Source organism: Argiope bruennichi, chromosome X1, assembly GCF_947563725.1.
Source record: "Argiope bruennichi chromosome X1, qqArgBrue1.1, whole genome shotgun sequence".
Taxonomy (NCBI): Eukaryota; Metazoa; Arthropoda; class Arachnida; order Araneae; family Araneidae; genus Argiope; species Argiope bruennichi.
This window is the reverse complement of record NC_079162.1, coordinates 51,065,061-51,081,705: the sequence shown is the minus strand read 5'-3', so window position 1 is coordinate 51,081,705 and position 16,645 is coordinate 51,065,061. Positions and strand designations below refer to the sequence as shown.

Genomic DNA, 16,645 nt, shown 5'->3' with positions numbered 1-16,645 from the left:
TGTCCTAATCAAAAACACGAGACCCAAAGTGTGTCCTAAATCTTTGTTTCTCAGTGATAAAACTATTAAATAGGACAGACAAAAAATAAAACAATAATTTCTTCTTTTCAAAGGAATGTATGAAATAAAAACCAAACAGTTGCATTTAAAAAGAGTTTTTATAGCATTCCTCCTGGCATTTCTTTCTGCAAATATTAAACATTCTTAACCTAAATAACTTAGAGACTAGTTAGCAATTCTCTTATATCATTCAAACAACCACTAATTAGCCGTAAAAGTAGTACTCAGGAAAACATTCGGGAAAAGCAGTTTCTAGAATAGCAAATTGTGTATGCTGTATAACACGATTTAATTTGGCCTCTCCGCCAATTACCAGTACTCTAGAGATACAAAAAGAAGTTCGTCACTTCTGCAACCAGAACAAAAGAATAAAAATGTTGCAACTCTTGCGATATTGAAAGTAGACAGCACCGAATGCTGTTAGCATTCTTTTTAGACCACTTGAGTAAATAGCAGTATGCGCGGAATGCTTCTTAAAATCGTCTGTGGAATAAAAGTCGAGCTTATTCTTTCTCCTTCGATAATTACGATGGAAAGTCTACTTGAAGGATCTAAATAAAATCTTGGAAGTACTTTCGAATGTTCTTATTCCATCTATTTGGAAAGGAATTATATTTTGGGGTGCATTCCTACTCTCGAAAACTGACTCGGTTAAGAATTTAAAGCTCTTTATTGAATGGAAGGATGAATACATTAGACATTCTTCGAATTGCTGTTAGGAAATTTAGTTTCCCTGTAAATTATGCACTTCTGAAACTGCAAAATTCGATATTTTGATTCAGAGTGGGTTCTTGATTTTATTTTTTCGGATATTTCTGTTCCCATAGGAATTAAAACTGCCACTCCCCCTCATATTTGTTTTTATTGCATTTTTTGCATTTATTTTTATTCTTTCTTTGTTAAAATGGAAAATTTTATAAAACAATTTCCACTTCACATTTTAATGAAATGGTACGAAATCATTGAATTTGCCAAACATACTTTACACATAATAGGACACTATTACTATAATTATTTCATTTATTTTTATAGAATAACTTTTATATAAATCCTTCTATTTCGTACTTTTATAAAATGGAAAAAAACCTTATGCAACAGGAAAATTATTTATTATTTTAGCATATGCAAGCACTTTCAGTATAAATAAACGTATTTGAAAATGCGTTAACACATGCGCACTATATTGTAAGGAAAATCGCCTGATGGATATATGTTAAATGTTGTCTTACAGGCTGGATTGTGGCAAACCACACTTTATTCCACGAATATTCCAGGAAACACGAAGTCTAACACCTTACTTGCTCTCTCTGTGATCAACACCCTAGAGAAATATTACTCGTTTTGAGCATCTAGGATATTTATAGCTTTTTGATAGGTGAGAGACGTTCCATGGAATTCACCTGTAGACTCGCTGGCGTTTTGGCCTAGGGGTAGCGCGTCTTCCCCGTGATCTGGGTTTGCCGGGTTCGAGTCCTGGTTAGGGCATGGTTGTTCTTTACCCTGTGTTCTGTCTCTGAGGTGTGTGAAAGCCCCCCCCCCCCCCTGTAAAGAGGGGTTGTGCAAGCGAGTGTGTGAATGTCATCTTCATTTGAGCTAGAAGTCAGACTTCTGCCCTCGGGTGTTCAGGGGCCTATACCTGCACAAACTCGGCTTAAAATCGCTGACTTTGTCAACGGGCTTGTCTATGACAAGTTCCATAAGTCAAAACAACCAGTAGACTCTCCAGGTCCCGCTTCCCCCAAAAAGTATGATCTTAATTTTTGCATTTTCTGAGCCCTAATTTTTTGTCGCCAAAATGGAGGAGTCAAGATCAGAGATCATTTGCTTCCATGTATTAAGATTCTCTGTAAATCTCTTTTTTTCTATCATTAGATTCACTGCATGGCAAAGAAGCAATATTCTAGATCCTTAGCAATATTTATGTTCCTCTCATATAGAAAAGGTAGAAAAAAATTTAGAATTGCCGCGTATTATTGCAAAAAATCAAACTTATTGTTAATGATATTATTGCAAATTTTCAAAATTAAGGATTCCCCATTATTTTTACAAGACTGAGATACTTCATACTCGTATTACTGACATGAATATGTTGTTTATATACTTTGATTTTATTGTGCTGTATATATTACGACCAACGGCAATTCTAAGATATAAATGGAGATAAATACTTACCGGTGATTGCGGAAGCTTTTTGCAACGGTGGATTGAACCTTTTTTTGAATTCTCAGTTTTTAGTTGTTATTGATTGATGAATTGCAGATCAACATACTAATTTCAGATAACTTGGCGTGAAAGAATCGGGTACCGATTTTCGGTATAGGCATGTGTGGTCCTGAGTCCTTGTGGTAAATGGCATTGTTTCGTGTTACCCAATCATTTTACAGAACGACTTCGACAAGTTCAGAATAGGTTATGCTTTACATTTTAAATACACGATAAAGTTATTTTATTTTATAAAGTTATCTTATTTTATTTATATAGTTATTTTATTTTGTGATTCTAATCCCGCTTAGTACAGCATACTTAGAGAAGTCCACGAGTCAAGGACATATACTAAAGGATAAGCGTGGTATTTTCTGTTGATAATAGCGACTTTGGAGTCTCTTAGTTGCACCTAAGAAATCCAGCCCAGCTCAAAAATATAGAGATAGAAAGCATTTTTGGAAAAATCTCAGGGGAAAGTGGCCTATATTTGTGCTTTCTTAGAAGGAAGCCAGAAAACAAATGTCAGTCGAACCATAACACCAGCAATTCTTTTAAAAATGGGTATCAGTTAGCAAGCACAGTCATCGTGCTATATGAAAAATACTAATTTGATAAGAGCTTTTAATAAATAAACCATAATAGTTTTTATAGGACTCATAAAAATTATTAATAATTCATACTGCTCAATGATGAGTCACTTATCTAAAGTGTCATCATTAAAATCAGTTGATTTGAAAGTAACAATGTTCAAAATGAAGCAGAGTGTCAATTTATAGGTTTATAAAATATAGGCAGTTTAAATTTTCAAACCTTTTTAAGCCCATTTCATACAAAAATAATTAATTTAACCATTAAAAAAATCCATTCCTTACATCGGCTTCAAAGTCTCACCGAACATACAAAAAAATAATAATAAAATTCTTTAAAAGAAGACGCATTACATAATAATTACATAATGTATGTTGTAATTTAATTTATTACTTCAAATAAATATCTTTCTAATATTACAGTGTAGGCTAAATTTACAATGAGAGATTTGTATTTTTAACAACAATTTGTATTTTTGCAACAAAAGTAAAACAATAAAAATGAAATATTTAATAAAAGAGTGACGCATGAACTGAAAACGCTAATTTCATTAATCCAACAACAGTAAAGACTTTCTACTTTTTAAAACTATAAATTTACGATACTGACATACAAAAGGAGTTGAAGTTAAATGAATTAGCAACTGACGATAAGATAGAGCTACAATAGCGCTATTTAAGTTAAACAGATAAAAAATATATACATGATATCACAAACTGTATGCTATGCGAAGCGAATTTTGTTTATTTTTCTCTTTCGTTGTTAATTACTAACTAATGAAATATTTTCCTAAAGAAGAGACTGGCATTTTTATAATTTACACTATACATTTTCTAATGCTCTATGCACTAGCTTTAATTGGATGTTTTCTGATGTACTCTGATGACGAGAAAAATAAAATGAAATCCTCATTTAAATTCGCCTTTTTGTCTCGAGAACCCGGTGGGCCTTCTTACAGTGAGCTTTTTTCGTCTAATTTAATACGCGATTGCCGAACTTTTCCAATGCTTTTCTTATTTCTATCTGTTTGTATATAGTCTTTACAGAATTGTAATTAAATTTGCTCAGTGTAATTCTCTTACGAATTTTTAAAAATCCAGTGTTTTCTACAACTTTGTTTTTCTTTCTTGTTTTAGGTCTAGAGTTTTATAAGAATTATTTGAATAATAAATGAAATAACGCGACGGAGTCTTTAAAAGGCTTAAAAAATAAATAATAACGTGAAATAATAAAGACAGGAATTGAGAGTTTTCTGTATATAGTGAATTAAAGAAAAAGAAATTTATATTTGTTCTCGGACATTTTAGGTATTAAGAGCTTTCTGAATTTAAAAAATTAATTACGATTTTCTTATAGAAAAAACATTTGAGTTTTTATAAGGCGAAAATAATTCGAAAAACAAATTAGTTATCTTAAATTCCATGAAGAATATGTTTGAATATATTATTTGTTAGGAATAAAATATATTTAAAAAATGCAATTATATAAAAATATTGTTGAAAATTCAAATATTGACTTTAATTAGAAAATAAATATAAAGAATATTTCAGAAAAAAAATGACAGTGCATAAAATTGGAGAAAAGTTCTAATCATTTTTTTAGTTTTAAATTACTGGCCTACAATTTCAAATATTCTTAAATAATAAATTCAAATGTTCACATTTTATTTAAATATAGGTTAGTGGAATTCGATTCTAAAAAGATAGCAATGAAATATTAGTAGCTCAAAAATTTTAATTATGCAAACTTAAGTAATGATGAATTTCCAACGTTAAAAAACCTTTAGGTGAATTCAGTTTTAGACCTTTAAATTTTAATACAACACAAAGACACTGGTTGAAACACTGGTCTTTGAAATTATAGGTGCGTATTGAGTGACAGAAGATTTTAAAGTCAGGTTTGTCCAAAATTCCTGAAATATTAACCGTTTATAATATAAGTCCTCATAGTCATTTTTGAACAATTTATTACATTGCAAATGATTTGAACAAGACAATTCATAGGTTTTGCACCATAGTAATATTAATGTTATTTTACAAGTAATTCAACAAATAAGACTCTAGAAGTTTCGTATTCACTAGATATGGTACCATGTTACTTCCTTTCCACGGTTTTCTTGATCATAGTTTTGAGTATATTGATATATTAGCAGAAAATTTATTAAGAGCTTTTCTGAGGTTTCCTCAAAACGACCTCAGTGCATATTTTGAGGATCAGAAAAAGGTTGTCAGGATTGTATTACAACTGGAGGAGATTACTTTGATAGAGACATTAAAATATTGTCTAATAACTTGATACTTTTGTAGTATTATTTATATAATATAACAATGTTGAGCAATATATCATCAAGTTGTTGTTTAACACTGTATTATTGTCTACTGTACTGTATCATTAATATCGTGTTATATAACAATGTTATAATAATTTATTATATATTATTTCATCCGCGATATTTTTGATATCAGCAATATAATTGTGCAGTTTTGCGTGCCTCTGATCTAAATAAAATTTTAAAAATTAATGCTGTGTAATCGGATAGACCATTCAAATTCTTGTTTGCTATACGTGTCAAATTGTAGCATTTTATATTTTAATCTTTATTACGCTTTATCCAATTGGACAATAGTAACATACATTATTGCATGATTTAATAATGAACTACATGCACAATCAGGAAGTATGCGTACTAAGACACGTCTAAGTAATATATGATCACCCCAGAAAAAAAAAAGTTGGTGTCTAAAGAATTATCATATTAAGATTTCCTAACTCTTTGTTGAAGATGGGTTAAAGAGATCGATAACCTTTTGTCACTCCGCTTTAAAGAAATATGAGGACTGTTTCAAAACGAATCTCTAATTTTGAACTATGATCAAATGACGGGGGTGATATCAGAGCCAGAACCAGACACTTGAGCTCAAAACCTATGCTTCGCAACAACTGATATAAAATGATAAAGTAAAACAATAGAGTAACAAAAGAAACAATAGGGTGCTTGTTAAAAAATTAACTGAAACAAAAACGGTTACTTCCGCAAGAGGAGTGAAATTCTAACGGTTTGATGGTTCAATTTTCTTAACAGTATTTGAGCACAGCTATTCACCGCTTGATAGAACGATACCAAACTGTGAATGGAGACACCACAGAACAATACTAAAGTATCAATTACTTTTAATATCCCTTTTTTTATGCTATTTCTCAATACTTGAGGTAAAATTAGGTAAGAGAATCATTTAGACTAAAACGGTTTTATCAAAAATGTCTGAATGCAAATTAAAAATTTTATTCAATATTGGTAACAAGTGATATTTAAGTCATCCTTCTTTAGATATTTTTCCGACATTGGTGGAGAGGCGTCGACAATATTTTGCTTTTTCTTGTACGGTAAAGTCAGGATTAGAAGAAAAATGCTTAAAGAATTATACAATAATCGAAATGATAGTGTACCAATCTAAGCTTTAGTTTAAACTTCTTTGTCTACATGGCTGTTTATAAGTTATCTTGATTTCCTGAAACACAAGTATCCATGAATCAATATTTAATAAAAATACAAAAACTTCCATCTTGTTACTCAATGAAACTTTTTTAAAAAAAGTGTTAACTGTCATTCAGTCACTGTCATTAACAATCATTTCTGAGTCTTTCAGTGAGTCAGAAATACAAATCACGTATCACCAAAATGATGCTTGGGCTATGTAATATCATTCAAAACAATAGCTGTATTACAAAAGTGTTTATAGATTTTTAGAAGGATTTTGAACCGTTTAATCATTTTTTTTTAATGTTGGGTGTGATAGTCGTTTTTCTTAATTATAAATCTGCGTCGTGTTTTCCATGATAGAAGGCATTTTCGTAAAATTTCTAGGGGTATTGATTTCCATTCTTCTTTCACTATTTTCTAGAATCCATCAATCGTGATTTTGTTTGAATTTAGAAATAATTATTTTCAACAGATTAAAGTCATAATAGTTTATACATGAAATGTAAGGGCCTTCGCAGGAATATTTGAAAGAGTATAAATGTAATATCTGTGCTAACAATCATAATGTTGTTTGAAGGAGTGCAATGGTGCTTTTCGAAGTATGACTTGAAAAATATCTCAATGAAGTTTCACTCTTTGAAAATCATTGGGGTAAAGAAATTGATTTTTTTTTTGTAAATATCAGATGCAATAATTTCTCTTGCTAAAATTTTAAACTGATTTTTTTTCACTCTCTTATTTTTTATTTCCCATTGTAGGAGAATACTTCACAATCATAAATCCCTTACTGAAGCTTTTTCTGCAAATGCACGTAAAGGTTTGTATATTTCTTTTTCTCTTCCTTTTTGATAGTAAATAAACCTTTGTTGCTGTGATTTAGGAAAACCCACGCTTCATCAAGGGTCACAATGTATTTTTCTTTATCTCATGTTAAATGGACTTCTTACAGGATTATACAAAATATTATGCGTAGATCCACATGTTTCAGCAAAAACTGATGAACATCATATATTTTTATTTTTTTACTTGAATTCTTTGTTATTTTTTATAGTTGCTACAGATGTATTTAAAGACTTTAAAATTTATTTCTGCATTATCGAATTTTCTCTTTTTAACGTCAATTTTACCTTAGAAAGGTTTGAAATATGACGTACCATTGTCAGGTATTCGTTTGATATCTTCTTTCCAAGTAGAAGTAATCATTGACGTTTTTTCACTTTCAGATTAATAATGTGGCTTATTTTGTATTTAGAAATTTTAATACCGTGCATTTCGCAACGTGTTTGAATTACAGAATAGGAATATTTCCCTTCGGGAAGTTCAAAAACATATCCTTCAATCCACAGGTTGTTTACATGAGACATTTTGAAACAAGAATAAGTTTAAAAGTAGCAGACGATATTTATCATTTCAAATATTAAGCTGTTGACAGAAACTTTTCCATCAAATATTTGCTTAATATTTTTATAGAAATCTTTCTAAAATCAGTAAATTTATTAGCAAGTTTCCAAAAAGTGTTTCTTACATGAGAAATATTGTAAATGAAGTAATATGAAGTAATATTGAAAAATGAGTAATATTGAAAACTGTATCTCCCTTTCAATTAACTTTTATACTTCATGGGGAACTATTAATAGTTTTTTTACTTAGCAAAAATTATAGACATATGTGCTTTATCAAAAACAAAGACATATTTTCTCTGACAACATAGAATTCGCGAATAAGTTATGAAATACTACTAGAAGAGCTACGCTATTTCAGATCTACATATAAATACTAATTAAAACCGCACACAATTTTATGTTTCTAAATTCTTTTAAAAAAATTGTTATTTTAGAATTCATGGCTCTTTTACTTTTTTTATAAGAGTGTCTAAGCTTAATTTATTCGATCTTGCATATATTCAGATCAATATCCAATGTGTTTGAATACATTCAAAACAATATCAGATTGTTTTAATGCATCGGAATCAATACCCAGTGTTTTAATATATTCAGAGTGATTTACAGAGCATTTTAAAATATTCAGAATGTGAATATGAATATACTATTATCAAACGGGGATGTCCATATGGGAAATATTCATATTTGAAAGCGGGATGTTCATATGTGACCGCCTTAAATTGAGAAATCGATCAGGATTTATTTTCAAATACAGATATTTTTTAGAAACAGTTCCAGCATATGATGACCATAATGTAATATTCTTTAATTCCAAATTCATATATTTTTAATATTACACAAACCATTTTAATTATGGCATATCAGACATAAGATGCATCAAATGCAACTTTAAATCTACATAATCTCTGATAAGGCGAAATTCAGAATGTTATAGTTTAATTTATTCATGCCTTGAATCCAGAATCCTGTAGTTCTTCAAGATTTAAAATATCCTTTGCAATTTCAATTTTTAATAATAATTATTGGTAACAAAAAAATCAAACACTTTAAAATTATCAAAAACAAACACTGTATAATATTCCCAATGCAAGTACAAAATAAGAATCTTGACTATTCATATTAATTCTTTTTGTTACTTTCTTTAAAATTAACTTTAATACAGATTGAAAATATTTATTTTAAAAATATATTTCCCAGTTGGCACAGTATATAAAAAGAGTGATATATATTTTTTTTTTTTTGAAATTTTTTTCCCCAGATGAATCAGATAATCCTCTTTAGCACATGAAACAAAGAATTAAAATTCATTTTTACTTCAATAATATGATTAAAGAATAATATGGTTTTAGACGTTCTCTAGCGGATTGTCTATATTTTTGAATTGTTAAGACATTTAACTCAATGAAAGATAACTATTTAAAGGTATGTTTTTTTTGTGAGTTTTTTGTTACTCGTAGGTATGAAGATTTAGTATTGAAATTCATTAAAAAAAAAGTAAATCTCAGAATGCTTAAATTATTTCTAAAAATAAAGATTTAGTGTTGAATTCATTACAAAAAGATAATTCTTAAATTAAACAGTATAGTTTTCCTTGTAAATAAAAATATAGGATGAAAACGTATAATGACAAGAATATACAAAGTGTCCTATTAAGACCGCTAATGCTTTGTACATCCAGGTTCCTGGTTTCAAGTACATAAAAACTGTACCAAAAGCTATGTCGCAACCTTCCACAGTTTTCGAGAAAAACATGAAATAAAAGTATGGCGTCATACACGGTGTAAGAAGAAAATAGCTATTGGAAGTATATTGTTACAAATCTGTAATTTTGCTACCCTTCACGAATAATGTCATCGTGGGAAAAACCGTTGTAAGATCTGTCCTGTGCGTGCTGAGCGGGTGCCGCGTCAATGACTTCAGAGCTTGGCGACCATTTGGTGACTTGGTAACTAATTTGGCGAGTTTGGCGACTAAATGGAGAATACTGGAAAGTTCGAGAACTTTTACGATCCATCCACTAAGAACCGAGATACTCCCTGATTGGTCTGGAAGATTCTAGCCCCGTCTTCCGGAACTATAAAAAAATCAAACACTTTAGACCGGGGGAATTGCAGGATTAGACAGCATGCAAGCTGCTGAACTAGCGATTAAATGTGTTGCATTATTACGATTGATTGGCGGTATTTTTGGAAAAATATTTTGTAACAATATGCATATGTTTGCATTGGAAAATGCTTATCTAATACTTCCCTTTATCTTAATCCATGTTGTGACGTTGCTATTTTCGCCTATAAGATGCTATATATTTCAAAATTAATACGAATGGATCTCCCATTCTTATTAAAAAATATTAGCTGAAAATAAAGATGTCTTTAGCTCTTCGTTCTTTGAACAAACCTGGCTTCCTTTTTCTCTCTAGTTATCTCCAATACGATTAATATTTTTAGTTAATTAGAAATATCCTGTAACATTTAAGTTTCGAATTTTTTTTTGCATTTGAAAGAAATGTATTTCTTACTTTTATCAAGCTTAAATCTACTCAGTTACTTTTTGGCATCAAAATCACTTACCTTCTTCAAAACTTTAACACGACATTAGAATGGATTCCTAATTCCGAAACTGGCCTTGCCTTAACGGTAAAATTTGTTGCGAAATTAACGCAGGCGAAAGATTATTTGTCGCTGCTAATGATGATTATTTCTTTGGCGTATGATTATTTGCTAAAACTTAATGATTGTTGTTCGCCATAGATAATTCTTGACAAAATCGAGACAGAAGTGTGCGTGAAGCATCTAAACAATCCTCAAAAGTCGTGGATTTTAAGATAAGGCGAAACAGAAAGGGGTGAACAATGGGTCTGATGTGAGCTCGTTAGAAAGTGCATTTAAAGTTGTAGTGCTCACTTGGGGCTAATATGGGCTATTTAAAGAAAACGCGAAAGTATGTGGACTGAAATTCTTAGTGACTTTATCTCCGGAGCACTCTTTCGGGCAAGCTAAAAAGATAGTTTTGATAAAAGAATTTTGAGATTAGATCTGACAGAGATAAATTTACGCTTTTATTAAAACTGTATTTTGAGAAATTAAAAGCAAGGTGAATGTTTTACTTATATATTTTATTCTCCACTACAAGATCAGCCCATCTGGGCGGGCTGTTATTCTGTTAACATTATCTCAGATATGATTGTCATAGATTAACTAACGAAAGGTGTAGTAGAAAATATCATGCAGATTGGCAGAATGCTTATGAAATAAGAAAAAAAAATATTATTTGTAGCATACTTTAGATTCAAATATATAATTATATTCTAAGTTTTGCCTCCTGAAGGTGATGTTCACGAATACTTGTATCAAAAGTAATTATTAATCTCTTAATAATATTGTTATTAATAATGCTCTAATAATTATTTCAGATTTCAGCTCATTTATCTTTGCTATGATTCAGGAAAAAATAAATAAAACGCAAAGTTAATGATCCCTTAATTTCTTAGTATTCATGTTTAGTTTTATCCTTACACAAAAAAACATGTTTGAGTCACGGCAACAAAATATAAATTGATTAAATGCCTCAGAAGCTTTACAGTTCTCTGTAGATAATTCTTAATGCTCATTATAACAATATTAAAAAGCTTCTTGAGAGAACGCATGTCATTTGCCAAGCACATCATCCCTGTTTCCTTATAATTATACGTAAATCTTTTAATGAAATTAATTTTACAATCAGATGATAAAGGTCTGTAAACATGTTTATATTAGATGACACTTTTCATGTAATGTAAATAGAATTTAGAATTTTTTAAAACATTACATTTTATATTTCTCTTTTATAATTTGTTGCACTCATTAATTCTGCTCTCTATAACTTTACATGAAGAATTTTAACGGATAAACTCACTGTACATCTGTATATTATCTAATGTCTAACAGCACTTCATCAGAAGAGAAAGTAGGAAGTCATATGCATCTTTATCTTGTAGGACACACAGTAAGAATTGCACTGACACTCCAAAATGAATATCGAATATTTAACTGTATGTATGTCATATGACAATTAACTGATTTATTAATTCTCATATTAGACACTTCTTGTTTTACATTAGCATTAAAAATCTTCCCAGAAAAGTATCAGTTTAGTTTTCCGGGAAGTTATATAGCTTTAAATAATAGCTTTCGCTGATTATATCCCTTTATTACTATCCAAGTTTAATTTTTAACAAAATAAATGTTCCAGGAGATAATAAATAACATTTACAGGCAGTGAAACGCAAAATAGAAGAAAGGATAAAGGGAAAATGACAATCCTGAATCGGAAATACGAGGAAAAAAAATTTAATCTCAAGAACTTAAAATCATAAACCTAATTCAACTAATTTACTTATTTTACTGTATCTTAAAATCCACTGAAAAAATTCCAGTATTAGAATTAAATTTGGAATGAGTTATTTTTTAGGCTTTCATTTGTTTAAATTTTTTAAATAAATGTTAATATTTGTTTTTGTATGACGCTTTGGAAAGGAATGGCATTAAAACATTACACAGTTTCCTTTTATATTATTTCTCTTTCCGCTCATTTACAACGACATCAAATGAAGTTTGATAATTTATTTTAATTCAAAGCTGTAGCTTAAATAACACTCACGCAGTATTTTTTCCAAATTTATAGCAGTCACCTTTTTTTTCTAAAACATTTTGACGGATATAGAAAAAAACTTCAGGGATATCGTATTTCCTTTTTCCGATATACGTGATGTAATTTACAGCCCATAAAGAAAGAAATTATTATTAATTTGAACCGCGTTACATTTTGTTTGGAAATGAGATGGAAAAATAGCTTAAATCCTTTGGGTGTTTCATAATTAACTCAACGTATTTTAATTTTTATTTCATTGCTTTTACCGGGCAGTTTCTATTCTTTTTCGTCTGAATTTATTTCATTTAAAATGTGATACTTTATCATTATTTTTTTTATTTTCCTTTTATATTTCACTCGTAACATGATTTTTTTTGTCTTTTTCTGTACTTCGTACAATGTGCGAAAGTATTTTTTTTTATCACATTTCGACATACCTGCGCAATGTTTTTATTTTATTGAGAATTTTTATTTATTTTAGAGAGAAACGTATATAGTTTCCTTTGTATTATAATTTTTTTTGCTAATTTTAATTATTTATTTTAGTAATTGATGCATGACGCAATAAGCTCATTTTTCGATTTTATTATTGAATTTCATTTGTAACTGATAAACGGCTTTCATTTTATTTTTCCATTTATACATCCCGATTTCCTTATATTCTTTTCATTTATATTTTTACAGTCGATTGCTTTGTATTTCAAACACAATGGCGATTTACTCTTCCCATTTCTATTTTTGAACAAAGTCCTCTGTACATATTCCAAACTGAAGAAAGTTATATAAATACGTGAAAATGATGCATTGATCCTTCGAATCTGTCAAATGAATATTTTTTAAAAACTGAGACCCGATTTATGAATATCTAAAATATGGGAAAAGTCAAAATATTTGTATACTTCCTATTTTGCGAAGCTCACGATTTTGATTTTTGAAATAAATTTTCCTACATTTTTTTTATGAATTGTTTTATCATCGCTGACAACTTTAGGATAATTTTATTTGTGTAGTACCAATGTAATCTGAAGTCGTAGCAAACAGATTGTTCTTCTTTAGCTCTTAAATTATATTTTAATTTTTGTTTTATCAGTTTTTTTTGTTCTTATCCATGAGTCATTTATGATCGTCATTCTAGTCAAGGGTTGCGAATAGATTTAAGTACTTTTGAAGCAAAAAACTTCTATAGATATACATAGCAATAAAGTACAGCACAACACCTCCTTTGAAATAATTGAGAATTGTTAATGAGATGATCATGCATATGATATAAAATTTTTGCTCATGGGTAGTAGAAATCTGAAATCAGATTTATGCAGAGATCAATCCTTTTATCAGGGTCGCTGCTTCCTAATAGCAAGATATCGACTTTAGAGCAGGAATCTAGATTTGAAACCCAATTACGCCGAAGAGTCACAGTGTAAGCGGATCTGGTGCACACAAAATCGTTGCGATCAAATGTCTTCCCAAAGGTGTAGCATGGAAAAACTTGAAAAGCAGGGCATTTGTTCAGGCATCATCCTCGTCATTTGTCCACGGCTCAGAAAGACGTCCTTTTTCCTTCCATTATGATTTTGGCCAAATATGACCGACATTTTAATTTAATCTGAAATAAGTACTTTTACGATATTACTACGTGATACTAGATTTTTATTTAATGAATTAATTATTTTCGTAAAAAGTTAATTCTGTTTATTAAGTGAACGAATTTTTGGAGCAAAACCTATATAGAATATATATTTTTTGCACATTAGAGTGGTAGCTGAATTCTTGTGGTAGGTTTCGAACTCGAAGCAAGGTTATTCCCAGTTCGAAACCCGATCATACGAAAAGATTCTAAGTGTATGAAAGACTGATATACGCCAGTCTATCGTAATGGGTCAAACGTTATTTCGTCAGTGAGGCGCAAAAACTACGAGAGGGGAACGCCAACCCAGCTGTTCTAATTCTCATCTGTTCATAGCTAAAAAGAGATCCGTCCGAAGCCGTTCTTAAAAGTGGGATGTTATGTGACTCAGCTCAACTCAAATCAACTTGAATATTGGAAATAGCCACTGTTAATAAATTTTATCACGGTGCTAAAATAATAAAATCTTTCACAATATACGCATAAGGTGTTTCTGAAATATTCGTATTATTAGCCTTACATTTTATATCCAATTTGTAATGAATTCGGAAATTTTATGTTTTATTTTCTCGCCATTCAATGCATTCAAAGCAGATCTCAATAATCTTTTAACGAACTACTCAGCCGATAAATATGCTTTCTATAGACCACAGTATGATATTTTAAAATTTATTTGCGATTCTCTTTGCACCATCAGATTCCCCTTCTTTAAAAGAATCTCTCAATAGTTTCGCCGTTTCTTAGAAAATTTTCGAAATTTCCTATTAAAGATGTGACAATAGGACTCATCATTTTAATCCTCATATCAGAGGGAATAGAGGAATTTCGACATAAGAGTTTCGAAATTATTCGATGAAATAATATGAAAAATTTATATTTTATTCTCTTTTGTTAAAATGTATTACTAACTTGCTGACTGATACTTTCTTCATCGCTGATTTGCTTTCGCGACGATGAAAAGATGCATTGAAATCTGTTTGAATAATTTCAGTGATAAAGGAGGAATGCTTTCTTCATTAAGAATGCATTGAAGGCAAGTGGTATAAGTTAGTCTGGATAAACTCAATTCATTCTCAGTGACAACTGGAAATCACTGTGCAACTTTCAGGAGAAAAAGTAATGGTAGTTCTAATCTTAATGAAGTATATGTTGGCGTGTCCATGAATTAAAGACACTTGATAAAGAAGAAGTATGTTATTTTCTTTTACTCCTAGTGATATTAGGATGCCTAAGAAGATAGACTTATCTCTCCTCGACAACAGTAAATTATCTTCCCAGTTAACTTTCAGGAGAAACTGAGCCGCATTCTTGATTTGGTGAGAAAAATTAGGTTAATTTCTGTCACCCAGCTCTAGTTTAGTGACAAATTTGCAGCTCACGTCGGACTATCATTTTATGAATAATGGTGGTTAAAAGTACATCCAGAATTTAGAAACCTTAAATTTTTCCTCCATTTCATATTTATGAGTCATACTATATATGTCCAAACCCACTAAGCCACTGTTTGGCGAAGGAAAAAACACATAACTTCATAATGCATCTACGGGTAATATGCAAGGAGATGCTAAATGACATGCACAGTTATGTTTGAAATTATTGTATTATATGAATTGATTTCATTATATTTTGATTTCGGTAAAGAATACCGAATAAAAGCCATCTCTGATAATACCTATTGCTTTAGAAAAATCTTAGTTTTTCGTTTCTTAGATATTGTTAAGTATCAAATATTAGAAAAGAAAAATATAAAATAATAAGCCTTTTACAATGAAATAATTGATGAGAAGTATAACAACACAGATAAATGAGAAAATTAAAAATAGGCCTTAAAGTGGTAAGCAAAATAAATGTAATATCCGCAAATCGATTTTTGTTTTTGTCTCTTAAGGAAAAACTAATGTGTGGATTAGATCTAAAATAAAGGAAAAAAAAAAAAAAACATTATGCTAAAATTTCAGTGATCGTACAAGAGGATTTCATCTAAAATTTTAGCATAAATTTCCGAAAAATATAGAATTTTTTTATGCTAAATAAAATTTCAGTTAAACTACATTTCAAAATTTTATTGATTTCTTAGGAAAATATTTTATTTTTAATTTGGAAAAATGAAATCCCATTGACATTTCTACAATGCATTTAAAAATTAAGTCTTGTGATATTTTGTAAATTTTTTTTCAAAAAAGAAAAATTAATGAATATTATTCACAATTGTACCATCTTTAATAGTAAAAACATGAAATTTGTCTCTTAAATTATTATATGCTAGACACACTTTTTCTATGGTCGTATCGACAGGCTTGGCATCATTTTACTTCTATATTTCGCGCTTATTTAAAATTAAATATAGTTCATAACTTAATCAACGGTTCTTATTTGGCGATTTTTTTAGAGATATCGGCGTTTGGCTTTGATTTATTTTTGGACCTGAACACGTTCAAACATTTAACTTGAACACGTTGCAGAGATCTTGAGGTCCAAATGTAGTTTTTAATGATACACAAGCAGTATTAGAGTTGGAACTCATATTTGAGAAAAGTTTCACCTCCTAACATATTACAAAATATTCTGAAATAATAAATATAAGAGGTTTTAGCGTACAACGTGCAAAATGAATATGTTGAGTGGAAATTTAGTGTAACAGTGACGCAAATATGC

At 29.8% G+C, this 16,645-nt stretch overlaps 1 protein-coding gene across 2 annotated transcripts in view; it reads left to right on the top strand.

The window, feature by feature from the left end:
- LOC129958805 (uncharacterized) overlaps window positions 1-16,645 on the top strand; it is a 205,479-nt gene that overhangs the window by 153,252 nt on the left and 35,582 nt on the right. For both annotated transcript variants that reach the window (XR_008783319.1, XM_056071494.1), the window contains exon 2: window positions 7,093-7,151. Coding sequence is in view for 1 of the 2 variants with exons in the window: in XM_056071494.1 (XP_055927469.1) it covers window positions 7,093-7,151 (59 nt within the window). In the remaining variant the exon portion in view is untranslated. The remainder of the gene's footprint in view (window positions 1-7,092; window positions 7,152-16,645) is intronic.